At 34.8% G+C, this 25,829-nt stretch overlaps 1 protein-coding gene across 21 annotated transcripts in view; it reads left to right on the forward strand.

Annotated features, from left to right (window-relative positions):
• Window positions 1–25,829, forward strand: part of REPS1 (RALBP1 associated Eps domain containing 1) — a 63,772-nt gene that overhangs the window by 34,441 nt on the left and 3,502 nt on the right. Inside the window, exons 5-19 of one of the 21 annotated variants that reach the window (XM_021553080.4) lie at window positions 87–214; window positions 694–856; window positions 1,162–1,225; window positions 2,076–2,230; window positions 6,779–6,918; window positions 11,519–11,599; window positions 14,450–14,537; window positions 15,335–15,436; window positions 17,578–17,650; window positions 19,916–20,034; window positions 20,776–20,840; window positions 21,859–22,044; window positions 23,252–23,347; window positions 23,946–24,094; window positions 24,759–24,864. In XM_021553080.4, the coding sequence (XP_021408755.1) occupies window positions 87–214; window positions 694–856; window positions 1,162–1,225; window positions 2,076–2,230; window positions 6,779–6,918; window positions 11,519–11,599; window positions 14,450–14,537; window positions 15,335–15,436; window positions 17,578–17,650; window positions 19,916–20,034; window positions 20,776–20,840; window positions 21,859–22,044; window positions 23,252–23,347; window positions 23,946–24,094; window positions 24,759–24,864 (1,715 nt within the window). The remainder of the gene's footprint in view (window positions 1–86; window positions 215–693; window positions 857–1,161; window positions 1,226–2,075; window positions 2,231–6,778; window positions 6,919–11,518; window positions 11,600–14,449; window positions 14,538–15,334; window positions 15,437–17,577; window positions 17,651–19,915; window positions 20,035–20,775; window positions 20,841–21,858; window positions 22,045–23,251; window positions 23,348–23,945; window positions 24,095–24,758; window positions 24,865–25,829) is intronic. The other 20 variants (XM_021553089.4, XM_085575314.1, XM_021553083.4 and 17 more) reach the window with 20 other exon arrangements.

Consider the following 25,829-nt stretch of genomic DNA (forward strand, 5'->3'; position numbering starts at 1 on the left):
CCTGACAGCAGATATTTCCATATACACAGTTCTTTCTCAGTTTTCAAGGTTGTCTTTTGAAAAGGAAATGTTTCTTCTTATTTCAGGCTCATCTACTTCTAGTGATCCCATATGGTCTGGCCATTCACCACCACCCCATCAAGAAAATTGGGTCAGTTTTGCAGATACCCCACCAACCAGTGCTCTTTTAGCCATGCATCCTGCTTCTGTCCAGGTGTGACACTTTATTGGTATTTGATTTGCCTCATTCAGATTGATGTTGCAGTCCTGGATTTTTTTTTTCCTTCATAATTTTCATTGCAGCTGTTTACTGTGTATCTGTGCTGTAGTCAATTCAGTGCCATTTGCCCAACAGATACTTGTTCTGTTGAGTTGCCTTAATTTGGAATGATTAAATGAAAGCTACTAATTTTAAAAATGTCAACAATTATGACTTTTAAACATTTGTATTTAGCTTTTTGTGCATATGTGCCATACTTTTTTTTTTCTGCTTACATATCTGCGGTCATTCCATATTGTATCAGTGTGCAAAAATACCCTGCCATTATCCTGGAGGTGCCATCTGCCGATGGTTTCCTGCACTTTTTTAACTACTGTGAATTTTAACTATGCTTTATATTCTGAAGGCAGGAAGTTGAGAATTTGTAAAAGCATTTAAGGTAGATAATACTGAGGAAAAATATTTCATTTCAGGACCAGACAACAGTACGAACTGTAGCATCAGCTACAACAGCAAATGAAATTCGTAGGCAATCAAGTAGTTATGATGACCCCTGGAAAATAACTGATGAACAAAGGCAGTATTATGTTAATCAGTTTAAAACCATTCAACCTGATCTAAATGGATTTATACCAGGTAAGTTATTCTTTACAAAATAGAATTGTGTATGCATCAGTTCTGTTATGAAGTCTTTGTTTTGTACTTAGGCTTGCATACTGTTTTGAAGAAAGTTCTGCATTTTGCTGATAATATTCTATTATAGTTCAGTGTAATTCAAGAAAAACTAGAAACTAATGTCTTTTTCCATCATTTAACCCTAGTAATTAGTGCCATTTTTGCCAGAACCTTTGCTAAATAACTCATTGCCTTTACAGTAGGTCTGAGTCTTCTAATGATTTCACTTGCCTTAAATATTAAAAACAGTTGTTGCAATTTTTTAGGATCTGCAGCTAAAGAATTTTTCACTAAGTCAAAACTACCTATTCTTGAACTTTCTCATATTTGGTAAGTGTGATTATTTAAAATAATTATTAATGATAAATGTTTAGAAAGATGACATCTACTTGGTAGACATCTAATAGTTACTTACTAGAAACTGTTAAGTAAAATTTCATTACTACACTAGTATGTTCAGTCCTGCTCATATTTATGCCAGTATTATTTAGTCGGTTTTAATGGGCCTGAGCTAGCACTATTTATAAGGCAGTTGGAGAAAATATCAAACTCTTCAGAGTTAGGAGCAATTTATTTGAGGTTTTTACTGTTAAAAATGCATTTAAATTTAAATAATTATTTTCTTATCTATATTTATTTATTAATTTATGTCTGAGTAAATTTAAATTAAACATGCATTCACATTTTTAAATACAATTTGTGGTACATGATGGCAAATTCAGCTTTGAGTTTGTGCAAATCTTCTGTTTAATTGTATTCTGGAATTTGTAATTCATCATTGCATGCTATCATTAAATGGCTTACCTTGGCAGGTGCTATCTTTCTTTCAGTGTAATGATTTCTATTTTAGGTATATTTCCATTTAAAATAAATCATGTTGCCTCAGCACTGTAATTTCAGTAGTATACTTTGCCAAAAATCTGAGACCTATAAAATTATTTAGTACTGTCTTAAATGGGTTAAAAAGCAGAAGAGATAAAAGTGATTTTAAATGATCTGTAAGCTGTTATTAATGAAGGCTCATCATCTTGAGAAGTAAAGCATATAGCACTAATATGATGTGTTTAGTAGCATAAAGTGAACAATAAACTTTGCTCATCCAAGTAGCAAAATGAAAGCCTGTATTTTGGAAATAAAATAACTTTTAGAAATTTTATTTACACAAAGTTTTTCTTCTTAGGGAACTGTCAGATTTTGATAAAGATGGTGCACTGACATTGGACGAGTTCTGTGCTGCATTTCATCTGGTAGTTGCTAGGAAGAATGGGTATGATTTGCCAGAAAAGTTACCTGAAAGTTTAATGCCCAAACTGATTGATTTGGAAGACTCAACGGGTAAGATATGGATTCAACACAAATGTCAGTATTTTAAAATTATGGTCTAATTGTTACAGGAGGTACTTGTTTGTATGAACCGAAAGCACTTGTCAGTATGAACTAAAGTGTTGTACAATTTTTAGAAGTCTTATTGCTCAAAGCTAATTTGAGCATGTACATATTCCTGTAGAGGGCAGTTATTTAGGAGCAGTACACATACACTAGTACATTTGGAAGTATTGACTGTGTCCTTTAAAGGTTAAGGAAAACAAAATTGTCACAGTATGGATTTTATTCATGACCAGCTATTGTATTTCAGTTTCCCGAGCCAGCTATACCTGAGACTCACTTTCAAATGAGCATACTTTCTGTTCACCCCCATTTGTCAAAATATGGTATGAATTTCTAAGTATCAAAGGTACTTAAAAAATATTCCCAGATTCAATGCTAAGGGAAGGATAGTACTGAGTTGTGGTACTGATCCTGCAATTTAAAACTGCAGGAACAGTACCACAGACCCTTTTATTTAAATTCACCCCCTGACTTGAAAGCAGATTTATCCTTCATTGTGTTGGCACTTAGTTGTTCTGTGCATTGCCTTTTACCTTTTGGTACTCCCAGAAAACCTACTGAATGTGAGTTATGCTTGTTCATATATGCCAAAACCTTAGTCCCGTAACTGAAACACAAACTACTGTTCCCTGTTAAAGTGATGTTTAAAAACAGGATGTCTGTGGCCATCTTATTTTTTTCTATTTTAAAAGAGACAAAGCTGCTTTAGATTACTTTTTAACAAGCAGTCTTAGCTTGGAAAGTCAGGTTATATTCTTAGTGCACAGGTACTTTGATTTCCTAGAATTTTATTTTCACTAAGTACTTCAAGGGGACTCTTTTCATACGGTGTTTGTAAGATGAGACTATAATCTCAAAATTATGGATGAGTTTTTAAACTAGATACTCTTTCTTATTATCTCTGCTTTAATAATGAACCTATTTTCTGTGGGAGTAGGTTGGCTCTTCAAGGAGCTGCTGCTGAACTGTTTTCAGCATGAGTAAGCATTTTGCTATGAAGATATTTGTGAGAAATAGCTGCAGTTAATTGGGTGAAAACCTAGCAAATATCTAAAACCATTCCATTCTGTCCATTTTTGTGTTAAAGTGGTGATCAAGCAAAAATCTTGTAAGAACGGAAATAACATTTATTTGTATAAACCATTCTTACAAAAAAAAACAAACAAACAAAAAAACCCACAAAAAACAAAAAAAAACCAAAACAAAACAAAAAAAAAACAAAACAAAAAAAAAACCACAACAAAAAAACCCACCAAAAACACCAAAAAAGCCCAAATAACTCTACACTTAACAGCTATATTTGTCTTGATCTTCTCTTGCCATTCTCAGTATTAGATTTCAGCTAAAGTTGTCTGGAAACTTTATATATCAGACACTAGACCAGAAAGTATTATGTGTATGTTCATTGTTCTCATTTTACAGGCAACTTTGTTAATATAAAAATTCTGACTTATTTTCATGAGGTATGAAGTGGTTTTTAAATTTGAGGGAAAACTGCTTTTTAAAAGTTTTTCCCTCTGATATTAAAGGGAAGTTACCCTGTTCTAGTGAATATTATAGAGTTACATTGCTATGTAAGCCATGCTTAAAAAATAAAATCTGATACTTTATTCTGTGGTTATTAAGAGCTACAATGAAAAATTGGAGTTCTTGCAAACTTGTGGGATTTTATCAAATTAGCTTAATTTTACTTATATATTTATTTATTTGGTCAACAGCATTAGAAATAGCTGATCTTATCTAGCATATAATGTGATTTATTGCCAAAACTTCTATGTTGAATAAAATACTTCAGATGAAGTTATTGATGTGGCTATAGTTTTATGTTTAGTTACAACAGCATACATTTACTAATTAAAAGTTAGTGATAGGTTTGTGTACTGGACATGATGAATTACAGGAATTCATCTTAAGAGCTGTAAATCAGCCTAGAAAGATGAACCAGTAAAATTTTGGTAATAATTTTTCATTTCAGTTCCTGTAAAAGTTGTGTTTCATTAAAGCTATCTTCCAAAATCACCTTAGAGATAGAAACTAAAGTATGCCACCAGAGTGTCTTTTTGAGTGCACTCTTTTGCATGGGATAAAACTCAAAGAAAGAAATGGTTTATCTTCTGCTGACATGCCTCAGTATGAATAATGTACAGTCAAACTGTTAAAGATTACTTGCTTGAATGTCTTTTAAACCAGTGTGCAAGATGGCAAACTTTATTTCAGAAGCATTAACAGCACCATTATTAATCCTGTTCTTTTGTTAGAAAGTTTCCCATTATTCTTCTGCACTTCTCCTCTGCACTTGGAAAGTGCTGCTTTTTTCCATTTTGACCTCTGAACTGAAGTGGCCAGCAGAAGAAGGAGTAACAGAAGGCTCCTTGCACCCTCTGGCAGTGTTCAGACTGGAAAGCCTTTCTTTCATTAGCCCCTGTGAAGATAGGATTTTGCTTTACATATGGTTTCATAACTAGAGATATGCGTTTCTCTCACATGGCACAGACTTACTGTGTAATTAAGCATTTGTATAGTTGGTCGTTTTTCTAGTACTGCAGTACATCTCTACAGAATTGTAATTCCTTCAAACTCAATTTTATCTCAGTCTGAAAAGCAAGTTTACTTTTCTGTGAATTTTTGTTTGGGTTGATGCTACAATGCATTTCTTTGTAAGAAAAGAATCTGCCATGCCTTTTTACACAATTACTTTTACCCTTAAAATTTCCATAGACTGTCATAGGCATGTTTCATGTAGGCATTTGCAGAATTCTAGCAAATGTAGAATTCTGCAAATACTGACAAATTCTTAAATGTAGCAAACTGTAGCTATACAGTCTATCCATAATAATTTTCAGCCTTATCTTTTGACTTTGTATTTAACACGGGAAGTTAGTTCAGTTATCTAGAGTACCATCAGTGAAACAAGAATTTTGAGTTTTTTAAGTTAATAAAAATTTTTTATTCTTATTACACTTCAGAGCAATTAACATGCAATGTGTATTTCCAAAATATTGCCACTGGCAGAGTTTGGACTTAGTATATTTTTTTGTTTACAATGACCACAGCAGGTCAACTTGAGTACTTGTGACACTGCGACCTCAATGTAACCTATTTTTATTGCTTTCCTTAGAGGAAAACAATTCAAGATGCTAGGTGCTGGGCATAATTTTGGAAACATTATGGAAACAGCCTCATGTCTGGCTATTTAAAGGAAGTTTACGTGACCTTTGAAGCTCCGACAAGTTACTGGTTTCTGTGTGTGGTTTTTCAGGGTAGTAGCACTTCATTTGCCCCTGACCACAAGAAATTAATTTATTTTTTATCTTCAGTGGTTTGGCTGTGCCTTTTGCTGTCCCTGGCAGCTCTCTGGAGAAAATATTGGGTTGTTTTCAGAGGTACAGGTGGTCACCATTGAGTATTCAAGTGTTTTCAGTTCAGTTTGACACTGGATTTGTTATTAGCTTCTTCTGAATGAAAATTAGCAGGCAGAATATTGACTTGCCTTTAGCAGAAGAGAAGGCTTTAGAGGTCAGCTCTTTAGGAATCTGAAAACAGTCAATTTTATAAATTTTGAAGAAGTTTTGATACAGCATACTCTTGTGGCAGTCATCTTCAATAACATACCCATGAAGCAGTCCTTTTTAATGGTAATTATATTAAACCTTTTTTTTTTAGTATTTTGTCTTGTTCAGACTTTTAATTCTGTGTGACTGCTGACATCATGTTAATATGTCTCACTACTTCTCAGTCACTTTTTCAACTGTTCCTGTTGCTTATATACTGCACAGTTGTAGTCTGAACTTTCATGTTTTTGGAGTGTCTTAATGCCTGGTTTTAGCTTGCATTGTGATATCTAGAATGGGAGACATTGTAAGCAGGATTTCACTGTGTTAGACAGATTATTCTGTCTAACACAGTTTGATCTGCTGTTCAGATTTACTTCAAAAGAAAACTGAACAGTGTCAAAGGACAGTTGCATTGTGACAGCTACTAGACATAGTCAATTTGCAAAATGTGAATGGAAACACCACTGTTACAGTAAGGAGACTTGAAATTTTTATTATTTAGGGACTAATCTAAGGGCAAATGGTTTTCTTAATCTGTTGTCATGTTTTTTGTGTTTGCACTGACATACTGGTTTTGTTCTGACCTTTCATACATGGAAGTATTTTATTCTGTAAGATGAAATGCTTAGTGCAGGATATAATGTAATAAACACTAGTGTGAAGTTATTTTCTCATACTCTAAGAAAAATGATTTAATTCTATATGTAATCAAAATCTGAAGAAGCTACTTAAAGGCTAAGTACTGGGAGGACAGGATGGTAAAATAAGAGTAGTAGCTTAATAAGTGCACTTAATGAGAGTTCTTGGGTTTTTTGGTTTTGTTTGCTGCTAAATATTTACTTGAAAAAGATGAAAAATAAAGGGTACTTTGCACTTTCCATGAGATGTAAGCAACTCTTCTAAAAATAAACTGAATGCAATTTATGATTTTTGTTCATAGTGATTCCTGTCGTTTCAGAAGTTGGGGAACAGACTGGTGAGGTAGGTTACTCTGGCTCTCCAGCAGAAGCACCTCCAAGCAAGTCTCCATCAATGCCATCCCTAAACCAGACCTGGCCAGAATTGAATCAGAGCAGTGAGGTCAGCGCTTTTATCTGAAAGTTATTTCACTGCCAGTCAATAAGTAACTTGTGTATGTGTCCATAATCTGCCATAGGTGAATTGCTGATCACAAATCATGAAACAGTTAGCAGGACAATAGACACAAGAAGGTTCTCTCTTAAAATGAAAAAAAAAAAAAAAAGCTTTAATTCTGATTTTTCTATCTCATTGTGAGATACTATTTAAAGTGTTATTAGTGGCAATTAAGCTTTATATTAATCTCAAAATCTTATCTCATAGCATATTTTGGAATGAATTAATTCCTAATTATTTTCATGTAGGGAATGTATTTGGTTGGAGTTTTTTGTTACCTCTGAAATGGTAACAAAAACCCTCTTTTTTTACCAGACACTTTTGCTAAACTACAGAATTAATTTCTGACAGATCTGGACATTGAGACTTATTTTTGGAGGTGATTTTAGTCTGAAACATCACCAGTAACATAGAGAAGTCATTACACTGTTTCAGCCAGCCATTGGCTAAATTTTTTTAAATCATTAATGTTTACTGTTGCATACTTCTGCTTCATCATAATTAAGCATTTATACTTGCTATATAAGCGGTCCTCTGCAGTAGAGCTGTATTTTGTCAGAATTTGAAAGTGAAGTTAGGAAGCAATATTTTTTATATTATTTTTCCCCACAAATGTCCTTTGCTTAAAAGGCCTGTAAAGGATTGATTCCTAGATTTCTTGTTGCTCTGTTTTAATGTTTTTGCCTCTGATTTAGAATAAAGCAATGTTTTAAGAGCTACTTCAGATCAACAAGTGAGTTTGACTGCAGCCATATACAAAGATGATTTTGGCTTACTTTTCATTATGAGAGGGGGGAAAATTGAAAAAATAATGCAATTATTTTTGCAAAACTATTTTTGATTATCTGGGACTCAATAGCAATTTAAAACTTGTTTTAACTTCTAATATTGTTCTGTCAGTAGCTGAGTATTGCCTTCTATTAAAAGAGCTTTTTTGTGGTTCCTTTTCTTTCTTCACTAGACTTCAAGTGAATAGGAAATTGATAGTAAAAGATTTATACAAACCAATGGAAAATCAGCATGAAGCAGAAAATAAGCACATTTTTAGGATTAAAGTTAGAAGCAGAGGAAACTTCCTTCATTCCTCAATAGGGAAGGACTTTATAAAGTCTGCTGTTCCTTGTAAAGGCAAATGCTAACCTAATAGTCACATCCATACCAAGTTAAAAAATGTTGGACATTATTTAGAGATTCTTATTTATTCTGTTTGACATAGCGACTCAGACTGCTGGTAGGAAGGAGGGAAGTGGAGCAGATATTCATTCAGTTATTGCTAAAAGCTGTAATTGTATGCATCTGTACTAAAATTTGCCCAGACACAGTCCCTTGTGTTTTCAATAAAGATTTAATAAGCTTATCATTTGGTACCTGCATCATAATTGAACAGATTCCTTCTGTGTCTAATGTGACTCAAACCAATTGAATAGGGTAATTCCAGTAGTGGAGCAAAATTAATTACAATTCTGTCAGCTAGAATCTTGACTTATGAAACTGACTATCCATTCACATAAGATAAGGTGGCATTTTCTTTTTAAAGTCTACTATAGCTTAAGAGGTTTGGAAAAGTTCTCACAGTAGCTATACTACTGGATACTGACTATACTAAAGTAAGAGTTGAACTAAATGTTTATTTTTTTGTTCTAACACAAAGGAATTTCTGATTTTTCAGATATGTTGCTGTGCATGTCTCTTTCTTCTTGGCATTTTCTTTTCAGCATGAGTTAGGTCAAAGTCCTCAAGGTTTTATTTAATTCCATGAAAAAATTTCTGGTATTAGTGCAGGCACCAGTCTAATTGTTTCGTCTTTCAACCTCTTATAAGTGTCATCAACAAATGAATCACTTGTAAAAGCTCTTCATCTTCGTATTGTCTGTCATTCCAGGCAGTCTCATCCTGTTAGACTCAAAGCTGTTGGTTACTCCATTCTTTCTAGCTAATAGTTGGTTTATAGAATGCTGTTGCCAGGCCCAGTTACTGGAGGCTCCCAAGTATAGACCAAGACATGAGTTTAAATGTTTCAGAATAAAGAGCAACATGAAAATCTACCTAACTTTGGCTGTACTACATGCTTCAGATTCTCATGTCTTCACTCATCACTTCTTTCTCACTTCAGATGTCTTTTCCATCCAAGTCCGAGCACTTAGTTTTCAAAGCTTAAAATAATAGAAAAGCCTACTACAAATTTTTTTGTTGAAAACTGTTGAGTGTCATGCAGCTGTCATACTAGCTTTAACACAGATATGGAGATATGCTTTTAAGTTCACAACTGTTACACCTTGTTTAAAATGTCTTGGTGTTCTATTCATAATGGTTCATGTTGCTGAGTTTTAGTTTCTAGTAATTGATCTTCTGAAAGTAATTTTAAAAATTTAAAAAATTTTTGCAATTCTACAGGACAAATACTTCAGCTTAACTAGGATGGGTTTTACTCCATCAATGCTTTTAAATGTAGTAGATGTAGTCCAGTAGATTCTTAATATATTTAGCTTTCTGTTAACTGGGGAATTAGCAGTAGCTAGCTTCTGGTAGTATTTCAGGATGGAGCACAACAGTATATTTCCTAGAGCAGGTGTTGGTGTTTATCTGTCTGTGTCTAGCTAGGGAACCCAAGGACAAGTAATAAAGGTACCTGTAGTTTGTCTTCAGAGTAGGGTGGTAAGAGAGATTAAGCATCCATCTGTAACAAATAATATTATACCATTTATCTTAACTGTAACCTAAGTGCTGTGTGCCCTATGGAATTTTTGGAACAATTAACAATATTTCTGTAATCAAATGGTCTGTTTGCAAGTCTTACTAGTAACTGGGAGGCCAGTGGCCAAATCAAGTTTAAAAGGGTAGTGGTAGACCTAAGATAAATACTACTATGTTTAATGAAAATTAACAGATGTGCAAATGCAAGAGGCCAAATCAGGAGAGAGGCTGGCAGAACTTGGCAGTTAAATTTCTGATTTACTAAAAACTGGCTCACTAACAGGTTTGTAGAGTTCCAGACTACTTGCAGTGCTGCCTCTTCATGAAGGGGTGGAGTGACACAGCAATGAACAGTTTAATACAGGGAGTGTTAAACAGGGAAGAGCAGTTGGGAATACTTACTAAAAAGGTTTTGTTACGTTCTGTCCATGAAGAGGGTAGTTTTGTGTTAAAAACAAAGAAACAAGCAAAACACTAAAACCAACAGAAAACCACAACAAAAAACAACCAGAATACCCACCTCCATACGAATAGAATTCCATGTTTGCCCTCATTTAATGTTTGAAATGAGGAAAGCACTTTCTCTACAAGAAGTTTTACCACACATGACAACAATTACAAATTTAGTTAATATTTTTCTGAATTTCATTTCATCTGATTGTAAATAGTTTAGGAATTTCCTTAAGAAGTTATTTCTGAAATAACTGTTTTAGACTTGGTTCACATACAGGCTGTTCACTGGATATAGTTTGGCATAGAGGAGAACGTGAGATTAGGTTGGCTATCACCATATAGTTTGTCCTGTGTCTTCTGGGATCATTTACCTATAGAGATGGGAGAAGAATATGACACAGAGAATATTCTGAGTTGGAAAGGACCCACAAGGGTCATAGAGTCCAAGACCCAAGTTGTTTCTACAACTATAACAAACATAATTTTTATTGAGTTTTCTGAGCAATAAAAATTTTGTGATTTTAATTTTTGAAACTTGTATTTGTAGTGTGTGAAACTTGCTTAATATTTATTTTTGCCAAAATATAACAGGCTTAGCATTCTTGTTGTGATTTTTTTATCTGGTTTCCAGATCACAGACTAATTATATGTACTTCGATGCTGTGTTGATCCAGTTGTGGCTATAAATTGATACAGTTTGCATGAGGATTCTTGACAGCCATGTATTGGTACAGCATGCCCACATCTTATAAAATTGTTTAGAGATTGACTTATTTGCTTTTAGCAATCAACAGTATGTTTGGATTTAATTCTTTGCCTTGTCAGTGATTTAGACTTGTGGAAATTCTCTTTTACGGCATAGAATCACTTCTCGGGGGTTGCACTGGTCAGCTAAAGTGGTGTGATTGGAGTGCTCTGCTCAGTGTTCATTTGTCTGGGATTTTGTAAGAAAATGACCATTTACTAAATAGGTTTGAAACTTGGCAGCTATAATGCTGACAAACCTTTCTGTGGATTTTATGACTACAAATGTACACAATGCTTCTCTGATTTTTATGTCTAAATTATATTAATGGCTTAACCAGTTCTTTTACTTGTATGATGTTCATTGGCAAGCGTGAACTCTGAAGGTACTTCTGGGTTGCCTTTGCACCTGTATCTTCATTATAAAATGTGAATATAAACATTAATATTGACAAATAACAAACTTGATTCCACAACAATCTCAGAAATAGAAATACCTAATATATATATATTAGGGTGCTTTCCAAGTGAACTACTGTCCTGTGCAAATATGGTTCTTTCCAGTGCAACCTCTGAACTACTATGCTAAATCTCCTCAGTGATCTTTTACTCTCATCTTCCTCATCATGCTGACTTCTCTCCTCTGTCTGTTCAGCAGTGGGAGACATTTAGCGAACGCTCTTCAAGCTCACAAACTCTGACCCAATTTGATTCTAACATTGCACCAGCTGATCCTGTAAGTCAATCACTTAGCTTGCTTGTTTGAAATTAATTTTATTAACACTGAATTTCCATTCATTGTATTTACCTGTTATGCATGATTCCATGGACTGCTTTTTGGGGAATGGTGGCAAATAGCTTGTTTGCTTATTTTCAGAATATAAATTTTCTAGTACTGCTCCAAGTTTAATCTCTGATTGCAAAGAATGCTTTTTCCTGTTGATTTTGACCTAATACAACACTTCTGTCAAAATCTGTCACACACAAAGAATTTAAACAATGTTTTTTTGAAAAAATGTGCAAGTTGATGCAAGGGCCACACCCTATGATAAACAAGTTCTATTGTAAATTTTGTCTTCGGTTTTGTTTTGGGTTTTTTTGAATTGCAGAGCCTGATGTGCACAAAACCAGTGCTCGCTTCTGTGAAAGAAAACTACTGGGATTTAATGAGTGTGGTGTTTCATATTCCAAATGTTTTTACCAAGTTAGTTATTAATAAGGCTTTTAGTATCTCTCCAGCTAAACCTGTGGTGTTCTAAGGCTTTACTCAGTGAGGAGTGCTCTGAAGGATTATGTAGTTAAATATCTTGCCAAGTTTGGGAGCCAGAAATACACTACATTGTTTCAAGTTCTGCTGGTTTTAAGCTTTACAGCATGTGACATTAAATTTAATTAATTACAGTGCTGGTGTCCATTTGATTGTGTAACAAAATATAATAGGTGCACATAATACGCACTTTACTACTTTTACTATTAAACCTGTCACTTCTGAAAAGATAGAGTACATAAATGTACATAGATTTTCAATGCATCAGTGCTCCAGTCTCAAAGTTAACACTGATGTTCATGTACAAATAGCAATTCTAGATGCTGATGGCTAGAATTCAAACTGCACTATTCCCCATGCTCAGAACTAACCTTTAATAAACATTCTAAGCAAGTGAAAATATCCTGCTTAAAACAAAAACCAACCCTCTTTCATCTGAGGTAGTTTTTGTTTTAAATATACCATATTTTTATGTTTTAGTGAGGTAAACATGATGTAATTTAGTTCATAGTTGTTACTTGCTGTGTATAATTGCTTGACAGTATGGAGCTATCACTGTCTTGTTTCCACAATAAGACAGTAATTTATTTACACACACAATTAGCAGATGACAGAAACCTGAGGTTTGAACTTTTCTTACATTGATAATCTAAAAAGTAGAGCAGTGATGGTATATGAAGAGCTCTTATGTAGAGTATATGTTTGTATGTATATAGAGAAATTCACTGGGAATGAAAAAAATTTTTATGGCTGATAACGTCCTTGAGTTCTTTTCTTGAAATGCTTATATAGTTTAGAAAAGACTGGTGAGCATCTTTGATATTTGCTAGGGTAACAGACTTTGGGGTTAGAGTCTTCATTTTCAATATTAAAATAAGAACAAATGATGACAAATTTTCAGTTAGCTGATGGCAGACTTTGTTTTAGCAGTTTCAGTAGTGATGCATAGGAATGATTATGGAACAACTGGTTCCCCAGAGGAGGGAAAACCAGCTTTCTTGAACAGTTGTTAATAACTATCTAAAGAGTAAATTCATAGACCAGGTATTTTTCAGTTGGAACATAGCTGCTTTGGAGGTAAAACATAAGTGGAAAAAGTAAAACAGTACATCTATCCCTTAGTATGAGAGAACAGTATGCCTTTTGTAAGTCAAAGTTGGTAACATGTTGTTTTATGTAAAATTGGGCTAATGGTGTAAATTAATGCATTGTATAAAATCCATTTAACTATTTGAGGCATGACTTCTGTACAGCTGCACATTAGAGTACAGCAGAGGTCTGAAGCAGCCACAGTAAAAGTGATTTTTGCATGATAATCTCAGTACAGAGGGAAGAAAAAGCAGTGTATTTTCAAGTGGTAGCTATTCCTAAAAGCTTCCTGCAACAAAAATGTTGGAGCTATGACTAGAAAGTGGTTTTGCTTGCAACAAGGGTAGTGAAAGTCATGGAAATACTTTCAAGTTATAGAAAATAACAACGTAGATGTATTACACCTAGTGAAATTGATCTACTTGAGTAGTCTGAATAGATGAAATTTCTGATATGAAGGTAGTTTTGAAACTTCTTGTTATTTCCATGATAGAATATAATCCGGGGGTGTTCTTGTGCTGTCATTGGCCCACCCATTCATATATTCTGAATATGGATGACATTAAAAAACCTCAAACAGCCATGGCCTTATTTTTAGGCTGCTTCTGAGTTTTGAGATTATTCTTTTAAGCTGTTTGCAGTCAGTATTCAAAGAAAATGTAAAGGATTGTCTATAAAGTACTTCAAACAGAACCCCTTGTCTGAATGACTAATGCCCAAGTGTGAGGCCACTGCCTGACTAGAGGTATATTCCATAGGGCTGATTATACTGAAGTTTAGAAGATTTGCTATTTTAAAGATTCCAGAAGATACCTGAAATTACTACAAAGTACCTATTTCACTGAATATTATTTATACTATTTAGAGAGGCCATTATTTTCTGAGGTATTATAAGTAATGTTGAGAAGTCACCGTTTAAATTGTAATTTTTTTTTTTTCTGAAGAAGTGCTCAAAGTACCAGATGTCTGATATGCTAGAAATGGAGGAAAGCTGGTAAAATTCAGGTCCTGTGTGCAGTTATCTATAGAAACATATTCTAGATCTTAGTTTAAGTAGCTAAATTAACATTACAGAGATTAAGCTTAGAGAGCTTTGGTTTTCTGGGTATATTCAGTTCCCTGGAACTGTGCAAATAAACTAAATATATGGAATTTTGTTTAGAATTGGCATTGCACGGACTTTTAAGAGTTATTTAAACTAGCTTAAGATAACTGTGATCTCTTCCACAGGATACTGCAATTGTGCACCCAGTTCCTATAAGAATGACTCCAAGCAAAATCCACATGCAGGAAATGGAGCTTAAAAGAACTGGAAGTGGTAGGACATTTTCTCTTGCTAATTTGGGGAGTTTCATACAGTTAGAGTTGGCCTTACTTCCTTGAATGTACTTACTTTTCTCCTTCACCAAGGATGAATAAATCTGGAGTTGTAACAAGCATATCATTACTGAGTTAAGAACTGCTGTTCAGATAAGTGCAGAGCTTGAATTGGCCATTTGCTACAGTGAGAATTTTACCACCTCTAGCAGAATGTTTCTTGGAGAGTAGTTCAGCATCATTACAAAGATTGGATTTGGACCTGCAGGTGAATGTCTGGGTTTCCTTGTTAAATACTAAAGGAAACTGGAGATGGAGATCATAACCTGCATTCATAAAACTTGTTCTTCTGTGGTCAGAAATACTGCATTTATTATTTTGAAACTTGAAAGCATTTGGGAATATTGGCAGGCCTTTTTTTACACTGGTCAATAATAAGCAAGGTGGTTTGATAAATTTTCTTGAAGGAATGGGAGCGGGGGGCAGGTCTTAGTTTTCAGTTGTGTGACAGTATGTCTTAGTCATGCAAGAATCTTCAGCATAGAAGAATAAATAGTATCAACAACACACTTCTTTTAAAATTTATTTGGCCTCATAAATAGCTGAAAATTCACAGCTCTTAATGCTGAGAAATTGTTGTTTTATGTTGTAATAGTGTTATTTCTGAGTTAAAATACACCAATTTTAGTCTTGAGCACAACACTTTAGATAAGGGCAGAAAACCAGTTTAAAACTTTGATGCCAGAAATAAAGGCTACTTTGAATAAGTTCATTTATCTAGATTTATTTTCCATCTAGATCATGCTAACCCTACTAGTCCACTACTTGTGAAACCATCAGATCTCCCAGAAGAAAATAAAATGAGTTCATCTGTAAAATTTACGGCTGGAAATACAGTTAGTAAGTATCAAAGTGCTTTCTGGTCTCCTTTCTTACATTACACAAAATGTAGAACTGATATATCTCTCAGTGAATGAAAGCTGTCTGGATAGTAGCAGCTCTAAAATGAGATAAACTTATTCTAAGAACAGAAACATTTCTGATATAAAGTATGTATTAGAAGTAGTAATTAAGAAAGTTCTACTGATATCACTGGAGTTGTTTTCCTACCCTGTATGCTCAAGAAAGTTCATTTTTGACAGCTCTTTTCCATCTTCCTGTTTTCTCTTTTAATCCTAGAATGAAAAATTCAATGTACTTAAATTGGAATTCACTAAGTAGCATTTGATTGTTTTTCCTCAGAACCGTGGAACGTGTTTTCTAAAAAGTGAAAATGTGTTGACCACAATTTCCAGGCAATTCTCATCTGGTTTAGCTACTAAGCAAGTGCTACAGACTTCTACATTCTGTTTTTAGTACAGCTTTTCAACTGTTTATTTCCTTCTAATAGCCTTTTCAATTTCCAATATCTTCTCTGTCCAAAGCATGTTGCATTAAGTTGATTTGATTAGTCCACTTGTCTAATATTGAGCAAGATCCAAGATTATATGTTGCCTGAATGAATCTAATGAATCTCTATAGTCTTTCTGAGATACTTTTTTTTGTTGTTTTCTTCAAGTTGGGAACTGTTCTTCAGCAAAAATAAAGTCTCAAGAAGTCATTATTTTAAATCCTTTGCATTATTAAGACCAGAAGTACTTTGGTTGGTTTGTAATATAAGAGGAATTCAGAAAGTACCACCTTGCAATACGTTTTGCTTTTCTCTTGAACTCTGTTTCAGTAGCACTCTTCGTTCTGACCAGTGTCTTGATCATGTCTGAGTTTTACTTTTCAAGGAGAGTTCTGTTTTTTCTAAAAAGTTTTCTGATGCAAAAGAATGAGAAAACATGCAGGAAATAAGTTCAAGAGCCTTTTGGCGCCCCCTTTTCCTTATCCAAATGGAGCCTAATCTTTGATAAACTGTTTTTCCCTGAGAGGAAGAACGTAGTGAAATGAAACAAACCACATTACAGTGTAAGATATAAGCACTGTGTAGTACCTGCAGTATTAAGGAGAAAAGGTATAAAAAATGTAACAGGTAAGAATATGCCTTACTGATCAGGAAATTCATCTCTTCAGGATTCCCATTTTTGAGGCCTGGTTGATATATCTTACCACTTTCGAAAACTTAGTGTCCTAGGAGGTTAAAGTAATCCTTAGAGAGTGGGTAATTCAGAAAAAATCTTGATGTTTTTGAATGGAATTTTCCTCTTCACTGGTAACAAATCAATTGAGTCCCTTTGCTCCAGTGACTTCTGCCTTGAACTTTGATTTGCCTGGTGCTCTAGAATAATCCCTTGTGATAAATTATCCTGAGGTAAATTTTTCTATCTACCTTCATTCCATATAAATCTTGTGACTTTTGTTAGGCTCCTCATTTTCTGGGGAAAAAGCCCTCAAGCTTTGCAGAGCTTCTAAGGGTAAGGTGTCCTTGAGAATCTGTGATGCTTTAATAGCATCTTTTATTTCTCTAGGTTTGCTTAATCAAAAGCTGAAAGTTTTAAAAAAGATTCAGTCCAAAACAAGGTTGACCACCAGACTTGGAGGTACAGAAGTTACAGTAGTAGCAAAGCAACTGCATTAATCTGTTTTCTGTACATGCCCTTTCCTTTTTCTGATTTCTAAGGTTGGTGACAGTCCAGCACTTCTAAAATCAGACATGTTCTGCCCCTTGCTTTTTTTTCCTTGGATGACCCTTACTCTTGTTCATTAGATTGTTGAAGTAGTGGAACATCAAGAGTTTAAAAATTTCTGTTTATAAAACTTAGTTTTTGTATTTTAAATACATCATTACTGTCATTGTTTACTCTTCAGTACATGCCACTAGTAACCAACAACTGATAGTGTTGGGTGAGTGGAGTTGGTTTGTATTGCATCCTTCAATTATTCAGACTCGAGGATTTTGAATCCTGACTAGATGATACCTTACAGCAAAGCACTACAAGGACATGTGCATTTTTTGTAACAATGGAAATTAGATATTTGAAATTATTTGTTACTTCTGTCTGTTAGGGTATGCTAATGATGCAAAGCAAATATGAAATTGTACTTCCTTCTCCCAGCAGATGGGTACAGCAGTTCGGACTCTTACACTTCAGATCCAGAGCAAATCGGAAATGCTGTAACACGGCAACGGTCAGTAGAGTAGCAACTGAAAAGAACAAGTAAAAGGTGTTTACAGAAGCCTGTTCTCAGCTCCTGGTTATTTGACAACTAGCTTATTAAATGGTGGTAAAATAGGTTCCTAACTTTAACACTCAGGAATCTGGAAGCAGTCTGTTTCCTAATGCATTAACAATATACGTTGTTTTTGTTAGTGTGTAAAGTGAAAATAGGAAAGTTGTCTAAAAATTTGTGTGAGATTGGCCAGTCAAGTGCTCCATGTGAAGCTCCACATTCAGTTGGAATCTTAATGCTTTCCCCTTAAATGCAAGGGAATGTAAGCACATGACACCATGCTGTTACTTGAAACCAATTTTTTTAAAATACCTATTTAGGCATTATTGGAGAAGAACCTTATGACACTGTAGCCTAAAAGAAGAATTAAGCATAAATTAGGTATACCATGACAGTAACTCAGTCTCTTTTATTAATGGATTTATAAAGGGCAGTCATAGGCCCAGCGTAAATTAAGGGATTGGAGAAAGCTACGCAAGCATAAAACCAGCAACTGCATAATTTCACATAAGAAAATGTGCTGTACTAGCTGGTGCAAATTGTTCCCACTAAATCTGCCTGAATAGGATTAAAAACCAGCTCCACCATTAACCATCTTACAATCAGTTTCAGAGTTAAGTTTCAAAACAAGAATAATTAGGGTGACTTCAATAGCAAAGAAAGATTTCCATTTGCCTGTCAGTACAGCAGCTTGAAAGATTCTTTCCAGCATTGTTACTTAATGGAAAATGTGATTCTGTCGTGCTTTTATGTATGTTTTTGCACTATCAGCATGATGGTTTCAACATGTTCTTTTGCTCTTTGGGTTAGGTTCTCTTGCTGAACTTGTGTGAATGAGAATGAAATTGAGTGAAGCTTTCTGATGAGTTCCCACATTATGGCATAGGGAGCTTCTATCCTGACCTGGTAGTTGTGGGAGTATGCACACAGGAAATTTGTTGTCCCACTTACTCCTTTAGTTCTTCCACTGGCATCTCTTCTACCAATTGCAATTTTGTATAGAGATGACATTGTACTTAATCCTACCATTAGTCAATACTACTTTTTTGTAGTTTCACAAAGCAAAAACTGACAAGGCTGTGTCAGATGATGATACTTTGGATTTCTCCTTAAACCACTTTCTCCCATTTTTAATTCTGCATGTGGTTTTTGTACTATACTAGCTAGAGGGATGACCTAAGGAGTCAGTATAATTGGAATTTAATTTCAACAGCTGAAGCACTACACGGTATTACAGAAGCATTGCCTTAGATAATATATTAAGAAAATAAACTTTTCTATTGTGACAACTCAGTTTTGTGTCTGGACTTAAACATTCAGGAATTCCAGGTTTTGTGGGAAACTTGGGTACCCTTTACCTCTCCTAGCTTACATTTCACAATAGTTATAGAAGAATGTTGCAGAGGTCAGTCATAGAAAAGATTTTATCATGAGTTGAATAAAAAAGCAGCTGTATTCATGTCAGTGATTCAATAAATCTGTCTTGTTCAAATTAGACTAGTTAGGAAGCGTCTGCAAACTGGTTTTAAAATGAAGTTGTACCAAAATTCTATATACAATAAATCACACTTAAATGGCACTTAGTGCAGTAATTTATCCTTCTATCCTTTCTGCCTGTGTTCTCCATGAATTTGCAACAGATATCCACTAGATGGTGATCCTACCTAAGAATGAGTCAAAATTTCTGAAGATTCTGCCAAGTATATAGATTTGGAAAATTTCAGATAGAGAATTAAATTGCTATCTCATACATTGAGATACTTCTTGAGCTCGATATACATGGAGGCAGATCCAACGGAAACACAAAATTCTTCTTTAATGAAATTGAACTTACCCCATTTAACCTAAACAGAATGCTGACTACATCTTAAAAATTCTAGTGACTGTCATCTAGATGGAATTACCATATTTAGCATTCTCTGTTTCTGAGTTGTCATTGTTTGGGATATACATCAAGGTGTTGGTTTTCCAAAGATAAATTACATGTGATAATATAAGAATAATTTGAATAAGGGATATTTAAGTAAGTGGAAATATAAAAAGTTTTAAAATCCAAGAATACTGGAAGTTTAAAACTAATTTGGCAATCTTGAAAATCAATGGCTATCAGGGGTTTTTACCTCTATCAAACTTGTTTTTTTAATTGCATGCTTTGAAGAACTTTTGATTTTTGCTTCTGTTGTAGCCACCTAAAATCACTATAGACACTTATGTATTTTGCAGGTCACATTCAGGAACATCTCCAGATAACGCAGCACCACCACCACCCCCTCCAAGGCCTCATGCTTCTCATTCTCGGTCGTCATCTTTAGATATGAACAGATCCTTCTCAGTTACCCCAGGTAGGTACGCTGTGTTCTGAGTGCATATTCTTTTTCAGCACATGTATTCCTGAAGCAACCAATGCCTTTTTCTCTGAGGAATGATTCAGAGTGTTGTTTTTTAAAGTACCACTTCTGAATAAAAAAGTTGCAAATGTTGTCATCATTACTGTATTATTTGCATTAAAATTTATATTGCACTTTACTTAAGTAGCTAATTTAAAAGTGAATTCTGGCTTTGTAGTTTTTTGGATACATGTAGGAAACAAAGTCAGGAAAGAATATTGTGGCTGTATACCCACATCCAATGAATTGTATCTGGCAGTATATTTTCAAGGGGTGTCTTTTTGGAATCACATGTATCAAAGATGGGTATTTAGTATTTGACTTCAGAGGAAATTATTAGTCACTTCTGCTACTCTGCTTAAGGAGTTTTATTGGACTTCTGACTTGTCAATACTTTTAAATTCAGGTTCACAGAGTATGAGAAGATACTAAGAACTTATAATGAGGGCAAAAAAATCCCAAAGACTGAGATACTAAAACCAGAAGGGCATGACCTGTACAAGATCAATGTTCTGATTAACCCTGGTTTTTTCTGTTTACCAGTTTGAAAGGAGTTGACATTACAATTATTGGCCCAAATATGACATTAATATATGGCAAAATGCAATGTTTCTTCATGTTGACAATTTAACGTACATGTTAAGAATTTAATATACAAAGTAACAATCTTGTCCAAATGTGGTGCATCTTTTACAGGACAGCAACAGGCTGGAGTTGTTGCCTATCCGCCTGCAGTGCCTCCAAGACCACAGCCTTCACAGGTGATGTCACTTCTGAGAAATGGTATTCTAATTCAGTGCATTATTTTTATATAACTGAGTTTTAATATATCTCTAAAATTAGTATCATTGCTTGATACATTTTTGAAAGCACCAGGATGTGAATGATGGCAAAACCTAGACTACAGCTAAATGTTAGTATTTCCTAAATAAAAAAAATGCTTCTAGTGGAAGCATGGGTAGGGATTAAGGTAGATATGGAGGAGGAATGAGTGGCTCTGGAACTCTGAATTGTGGGAAAGAGAGAAGTTATCCCTTCACATTCCATTGTCCATTCCTATGTAGTGCATAGGCTGTAACAAAGTGTGCAAGAGCCATTTTCCAAAGTTTTGCAAAATAAGGGTTTGTCTTCCATTTGTCTGGCACAGGGTAGAGCTTTATGTAATATGTCTGCCCCAAAAGGAGTGATTTCACATCTTCACTTGTTGCAGACTTGGTGATCTTTGCAGTTGCAGTGTGAGTGATATCAGTTAGGTGATTTGGTAGAAATCACATCTTGAAAAAGTTTTTTCTTTGTCTTAGCCAGCTGAATCCTTCAACTGCTGTGCAGATCTGACATGAGTGAGATAAATTTATTTTCAGTTATTTCTCACCAGCAACTACTTGTTAGAATCTGAGTTAGCAATTGAAGTCAGTCAGTGATTCAGAAATTATCTGAAGGGATGAAGGGAGTGTACAAGGACAGACATATTCCACACAGTGATTACATAAGCACTAAACTAAAAGTCTGTATCAAGCCCCCAGAGCCTAAATGGCTCTGTCACAGCAGAAATACCTGCTACTGAATGAGTCTAGCTAGTGCTACATTACATCCCCATTTGGTCTTATTTCCTGGATAATAGCACATCTGAATTTCCTTTCTCTTAAATATTTCTGCATGCATGTCTTGCATGCATGTCCTGCCTGTTGTCCTACTGATAGTACATACATTTTTGTCCACTATAAAATGCAAATAATGCTTAACATTCTGTCCCTAAATATTTTTGTTATTTTATTGTAGGGCACAGGTCCTCATGTGCATCGCTCAGTGGATGCTGATGGCCTAATAGCTCATACCAGTACCTCACCTCAGCAAATACCAGAACAGCCAAATTTTGCAGACTTCAGCCAGTTTGAGGCATTTGCTGCTTCAGGTGTAAGCAAAGAGGAAGAAGATGAAATTGAAGCACACTCAGAAGTCTTGCAGGTGAGTAGAAAGGAAGGATCTTGTCAATTGCTTTAATACCACCAACAGTTATGAGACTCTGTTAAAACCTATTACTGCTGTTCTCTGTCAGTGGCGTGTTGTTTGTTGGGTTTTTTATTCTGTTTTGGTTTTTTATGATGTATCAATCCATTGCTAGAAAGTAATTAAATTGCTGCATTAATACTTCTGCACTTATTGTAATTACCAAATGCCTAGGCAGAAGGAATTCTTTTCGTCTCACCTCTTTATTGTAATTTAAAATACTTACTAGCATACGTAGGCACAAACATAATTGTGTTGGTAATACACATCATTTGAGACTTAGCACCGTCAATACCTTTGCTCTGCTCATTCTTGCCAGTCTTCCAAATGACTTGTTAGTAATTTTTAAATGATGTCTCAAAAAAGACGTGCTTTAATAAAGGAGATTACTGTCATGTATTGTAAACATCTGCTAAAATTCCATTAATTTACTTTTCTTCAAAGTCGTTGGACAAACAGCTGAAGTGAATAGAGCTCTGGTGTTCTTCTATCATTAAAGATGATAGAAGAACAAGTTTACAAAAACTTGTTTCCTACTACAGACATAGGACTTGAAAGTTTGGAAGCATTAGTATTAATGTCATTGCTAGCTGCTGTTGCAGAAACTATTTCATGTTCTCCTTTGATAATTTGTAGCTTTTATCCAGATTATAAATTCTGTGGGACACTTCTGCATCCTCACTTGCAAAAGTCCCTGTGGTGCTTTAAAGTTGTCCCAACTGTCAGCAGCATAGTCTTACTTCACTTGTTCAGCAAGGTCAGTGACGTAGCCCCATTTGAGCACTCTCCATGTACCTCATTGCAAAACCAGCTATGGTAGCTTAAAATGCCATTGAAAACTGCTTAAGTTAAGCTTGCTGATTGTTTTGCATTGAGGTGGATGTGGAGCAGTCACATTGTGTTCCATTGAGGGGATTAACCTTTGGCAGTGGCAAATTGATAATGGTAGTACTGTAATAGCAGAAACAGCTGAAACAGTTTGTGATCAGGCCACAGCCTCTTTTGTGCTATACAGTGCCTCATGACATTGAATTGAGAATTCAACTAGAATTTAGGTGTTAACTGTATTCGCATATCAGAACACAACATACTTGTTTTTATTCCTATTGTTGCTAAATGAAGTACATGTTAAGTAGATTTCTAAATACAGTTTATATTCCTTTAGGTTGAAAAGCCTTCTGATTCTGCAAGTTCTCTTAGAGTTGCCAAAGCAGATGGAAGAGTTGAAGACAAAGCACCTGCAAATGTCCCCAGTAGTGCGGTATGCAAAGTACCCTTGGAACAAAGCACAGTTTTCTGATGTATATGAAATTAAATCTTTGTTTTGATTTGCAACAGCAACTTTATACGTGTCCACTTGAGCCCAGTTTTCTAAGCCTAATAGGTGCTTCAAATAGGCATGTGTATGGTGAATTTTAGTAGCAGATAATGATGATTAGATTTATTCTTGAGACAGCAGAAAAGACACATATAAGTTTTCAAATTTTTGAAACAGATTAAAATGTTTAGTGCATAACTTGATTTAACAGTAGCTTTTTATTTGATTACAGACTTAAAATTACTGGGGGGAAAGTGTGCTCTGCGTTGCTGTGTGTTTACAGTACTCATTTTTACTGTGGTATTTCTGCTTGCACAGTTCTTTGTCAGTGTGCAGCAACTTACTAGCCTTTCACCATGTGGTAGGATTTAGTACTTCAGGTTTTTACCAGACCAAATGAGAATGCAGCTAGATGTCCATCAGAAAATACCTGATGGGTTGTGAATTCAGTTGCCTCAGTAACTGAATATGAAACACAAGCTACCAGTTTATAATCCAAATAAAGTGTAGTTTCAGAAAATTACTGTGTTTTCCTCTTCAGGGTAAAGGCACTACCCCACTTGCTCCACCACCGAAGCCTATTCGTAGAAGATTAAAATCAGAAGATGAGCTAAGACCTGAAGCTGAGGAACATACACAGAAAACAGGTGTCATAGCTGCTGTTCTTGCTTCACAGCCATCTATTCCTAGGTAACCCAAGAAGTATATAAATACATCTGTTACTGGAAAGTTTACATTTAAACAGCATACACACTTTCTGTTCCAGGAGTTGCAAACAATTTCAGTGTGTTTAATTTAGATTAATTCAACAATTTAAGAGTTTTTGGTTTTTAAAGATGGTCATCCCAAAGCTGCTACTGCTGGGAGACTTTTAAGAGATTTTGAATTTTGGAGTGTGAACTCTTTTTAACTTCTGCAAGTTAAAGTATGTTGGGAATAAGTGGTGGAAGTATTAAGATGTAACATTTAATTTTAAATGGTTGCTATGAACAGTCCAAAATGCGCAGTCTGTGTGTCCTAGCATGAAAATAGTCTATGGTAGTAGTCACTTGAGGTAATGTGGTTTGCTGTGTTGGGCCTTCAGAAAATTGATAATGGCACGTTTTTAAAATGCACTGTGTGCTCTTTGACTGAAACCAACTATGTGTGCATATATAAAACATGTATAATATCTGTGTTTCCATGCAAACAAACGTGGTTAATCAAGCCAGACAGAAGCGGGAAAATTTAACAGTACAACAAGTGAAAAAACTTTGAAAAGAGGATTCTGCTTACTTAAAGAAGGGGAACTATAAGTGAGATGTTCAGCTATGTGGCAAAATTACTTATTACAGTACTTCTAATATATTCTCAGATCAGTGGGGAAAGACAAGAAGGCAATTCAGGCATCAATCAGACGTAACAAGGAAACCAACACTGTTTTGGCCAGACTGAACAGTGAACTACAGCAGCAGCTAAAGGTAATTTCTTTGTGTAAGAGAAGAGCTTCAGAGAGCAAGCTGTTAGCAAAGCACAGTAACAGGCATCTCTGCAATCCACTGATAAATGTAGTTGAGGATATTGATATGAAATATTTAGCTATTTTTGTAGATCATAGAATATACCTATTTGTGATAAGCTTTGTGAAATTACAAATCACACTTCTGCTGCTGCAAGGCATACTTTTCAATGTATTGATTTGCTTTTAGCTACAGTAAAATTTCACCTCATTTTAACAATACTAGGTTACCTGTTGTCATCATTGCATGCTTTAAAAGCAGTACCAAGAAGAGCAGCTGAAGTGATTTGTGTTCTTCTTAAGGAAAAAACAAGCCTTAAAGTCTTAATAAAATTATAAATTATAAATATTTTAAAACAAATACAGAAATCTGAAATACAAAACTTGCAGTTTAATAATTAGTGCAATAATAATAATTTGTTTATCTAGGTCAGCTATCATTCTTTTGGAGCTATCTGTAAGCATAAGCTTAATATATTTCACCTGCCATCATTTTTGCCTAAGAGATCTCATTTTAACTATGAAGATAATTTTTTAAAAGTATCTTAAATGAAAATATGAATTAATAAGATACTGTCTAGAATGGAAGTTAGGTAATTTTAAAAACTCAATCCTGAATGTCACTTCTTACTTTTCATGAGAGTCAAGGTGCATAAAATTCACATAGGAGGAAAATCTGGGGAAAAAACCTGTGTGTTTCCAATACTCTTAATTCAGGGGAGAGCTTAACCCCCTTAACATTTTAAACTTCATTTGAAAATATTATAGTTTGGTTTGCCTCTGGTTACAAATTTGGGTTTGGGTGATTTGAAAAAAAGGAAAAAATACTAAATAGCATCACCTTAGAGCAAAGTACTGATTTTCAATGATAAGTAATTACCAGCCAGGTAATCTTGTATTCAGTTTCTGGAAGGAGCTACCAAGAGT

This window comes from Lonchura striata, chromosome 3, assembly GCF_050655825.1.
Source record: "Lonchura striata isolate lonStrDom1 chromosome 3, ASM5065582v1, whole genome shotgun sequence".
NCBI lineage: Eukaryota > Metazoa > Chordata > Aves > Passeriformes > Estrildidae > Lonchura > Lonchura striata.